At 31.5% G+C, this 3,275-nt stretch overlaps 1 protein-coding gene across 1 annotated transcript; it reads right to left on the bottom strand.

The window, feature by feature from the left end:
• Window positions 1-857: 857 nt before the first annotated feature.
• LOC129980660 (oocyte zinc finger protein XlCOF15-like) lies at window positions 858-1,589 on the bottom strand. Its single transcript, XM_056091040.1, has one exon. The coding sequence runs from the start codon at window positions 1,587-1,589 to the stop codon at window positions 858-860; it is 732 nt and encodes a 243-aa protein (XP_055947015.1).
• Between the last annotated feature and the right edge of the window lie 1,686 nt (window positions 1,590-3,275).

Raw genomic sequence — 3,275 nt, 5'->3', positions numbered from 1 at the left:
CTACAGAAAAAGGGCTTTTAATCACTTACATAATTATATTTCATGCTTAATAAATGTGTTATTTAAAATATAATTTTAAGTTTTTATGCAGACTCCTTGTCTTACCAATCAGATTCATGTCATCAAACAAAATAATTTCCTCCTTTTTATGACTAATGCTGACTTGAATGTCAAAATTTTAGAACATTTTAATGGCTGTCTTGTGGAATTTTCACAAATAAATGGAGATTATTTGTTCGAGACATTGGTGGATTAGCTGAAAGTAATGAAATTAGAAGCGTCATTATTCAGTCAGTTTAAATTACAGAAGCGTAGAATTTTTTAAGTTTAAAATATTAGAGTATAAAGAATATTTTACTAGATATGATTGACAGAACCGGGGGCAATGCATTAAAATTTAGATTTTTTAAAAAAAATTTCAACATTATATTTATTGACTGAAATATAATTCTTTGTATCATTTAAAGAATTTATCCAATTGGAAGTGCATGATATCTCAAACGATTTAGAAACTGATTACTAAGCCAAGATTGCTAATAGAATATGACATATATATTATAATTTTAAATTCGGAATGATAATAAGTAGAAAAGGCGATACAAATATACAGGACATTTTAAAAAGTTTGTACTGTACATCATATAATTTTCTTTAGAATTTGTTTATAGATATATTGAAATACAGTGAAATAAATTTGACATGTATAAAATAAATCGAAAACCGAAATAGTACTTTAGACATGTAGCTAGAAGTAGAATTTCTAACATTCACTCTCTCGGGATGTTTCCAGGTAATATTTAATTTCATTTTTCCTACTGAAAAAATGTGCACTAATAAGAAACGAAATAAAGTAATGTTTAAGAATCAGGGGCATATACTCGGCAAGCTGTTTTCAAATGTCTGACCAAACTGCATTTGTAACTGTACTTTTTGAAACAATATTTGCAAGTGAAATTCTTCTCTCTGGAATGACTGATCATATGTCCTTTCAAATGATATTTCCTTTTACAGCTAAAGGCACATAAAGTGCAACAAAAAAGGCGATCTCCGGAATGAATTACTCTATGTGCAACAAAAGCTGTTATGAGCTTTGATTTATAAGAGCATACATCGCACACGAACGGAGGACCAACGTAATGGCTTTTCACATGTTCATAATATTCTTTGTTATAGTTAGATTGAAAAGTACACATGTTGCACTTGTAGCAAATACTTTTCGAATGCACTTTTTCTATGTGTTTCTGCAAGCAGTCACTTCGGTTTGAACTATAAGAACACTGATTGCATTTGTTAGGTTTTGATTTGGTATTGTAAGTAGATGAGCGTTTCGATACGGGGGTTTCTTTACCAGCTGTGGTATTTGAAGTTTTTGATGCTTTAAGCCAAATATCGTCCATGTCAGAGAATTTCTCACATGTTTTTTCTTCTTTGTGTTTCTGGTAACGATCTATTCGACGTGTCTTGTATTTGCACCTTGAGCACTTGTAAAGACAGTCGCTTGATTTGGATGTTATCAAACTTTCTTGAAGACCATTGCCAACAGTCTTGGTTTTTCCATTGTGAGGTTTTACACGGTTATTAGAAAGCATGTTATGTTTATATATGTTTGAACATGAATGTATTTTGTTAATATGTTCATCTAAATGCTCTCTGGTATTAGTATTATAAATGCATTGAGGACATTTAAAATATTTACGATTTAAAGTAGGTAATATTTTCAACAATTTCACATTACTATTGGGTTCTTTATTAAAATGCTGATTCACAGTTTCTTCCTTTATTATTGACTCTTCTTTTATAACTGGGGTTTCGGATTTAATACCAGTGGCGTTTAAACCTGAAATGATGTCATCGACATCTGATGTTATCAGAAATTCCTCTGTGGATGTTTGAATTAGATCATCTATCCCACAAATTTTTAATAGTTCTTCAGGAGAACTGTTGAATATGTATTCTGTGCCAGGTGATGGGAGGATCTGGATATCATCGTGGCAAAAGACGCGATCACGACTGTCATATTTAGCTGTTTTCAGTTCTGTCAAAACCGGCTTTACGTCACATTCTTGCTTTATAGTTGTTAACTGTTGTTGGGGCGTCAAAATTTCACAATCAGGATTGGGTTCAGGCATTAACCAGGTAACAGAATTATTAGAATTGGTTTCAGGTTCCAGCCAAGCATTTTTTCTAACAAAATTATTAGATTCAGATGATAAATAGTTATTGTTTGCTGAGAAATTATTTGAAATAGGATAAGAAGTATGACTGATGGTGTCCACAGTACAATTATTGGATTTAAGTTGTGGCTCTATACAATCATTATATATAGTAGTATCGTCTGTATTCGATAGATATTTCATCCATTCACAAGTTAGTGCTGAATTTGACAATCCAGGTGGAGGGTTAAATAGGTCATTAGCTGTAGGGAAGGTATTTGTATTTAGTTCTGATGACGACCATTTTTCAGATTCGTTAAAAGTGTATGTAGGTGATTTATGTTTTAAGAAATCGTTAGATAATGTGAAATTATTTGAGGTAGGTTTAAACTTCAAAGAATCTGTGGAAGAAAATTTTTTAGAGCTAGACTGAGATTCCAATAATTCAGAAGACGAAGTAATACTATTAGGGAAAGACCCACAATTTGAATTGCTAGATACAGTGTTATAATTGGAATTAGGTTGAAATTTTAATTCATTCAATGAAATATTATTTAAAGTAATGAAATTATTAGAGCTAGAATTGAATGTTGTGGAGTTAATTTTAGGCATGGAAATATTAGATATAGATGGACAATTTGACAAATTATCTGATGAGGCTGCATTATTAGAACTGGGTTGATGTTTGAAATTGTTAGATAAAATAGAACTATTAAGACCAGACTGGCATTTTAAAAAACCGACTGAAGTCGAGTTATTTGAAGTGATGGGGTTATTAGGTATAGATTGACATTTCAAATTTTTGAATGAAGTAGAGTTATTTTTAGTAACGGAAATGTTGGAGTAAGCATGACGCTTTGACCATGTATTATCTGAAATAACATTATTAGACTCAGGCTGGTGTTTCCAATAGTTGGGTGAAGTGGAATTACTTCGGTAAAACTGGCTTTTTGAATGACTTGAAGTCGAGTCACTTAATTTATATTGTGGTTTTGCCCAGTCATCAAATGCACTGGAAGTTTTGAAGGAACTAATTTGACCATAAATATTAAAGCTTTCATCTGGGATTTCCTCTTTGATTGAGCCGTGATTTGGTTGTGCTATTTTAACAGCATTTTGTTC

This window comes from Argiope bruennichi, chromosome 8, assembly GCF_947563725.1.
Source record: "Argiope bruennichi chromosome 8, qqArgBrue1.1, whole genome shotgun sequence".
Taxonomy (NCBI): Eukaryota; Metazoa; Arthropoda; class Arachnida; order Araneae; family Araneidae; genus Argiope; species Argiope bruennichi.
Note: the sequence above shows the minus strand (reverse complement) of the source record. Positions and strands in the feature narration are given on the sequence as shown.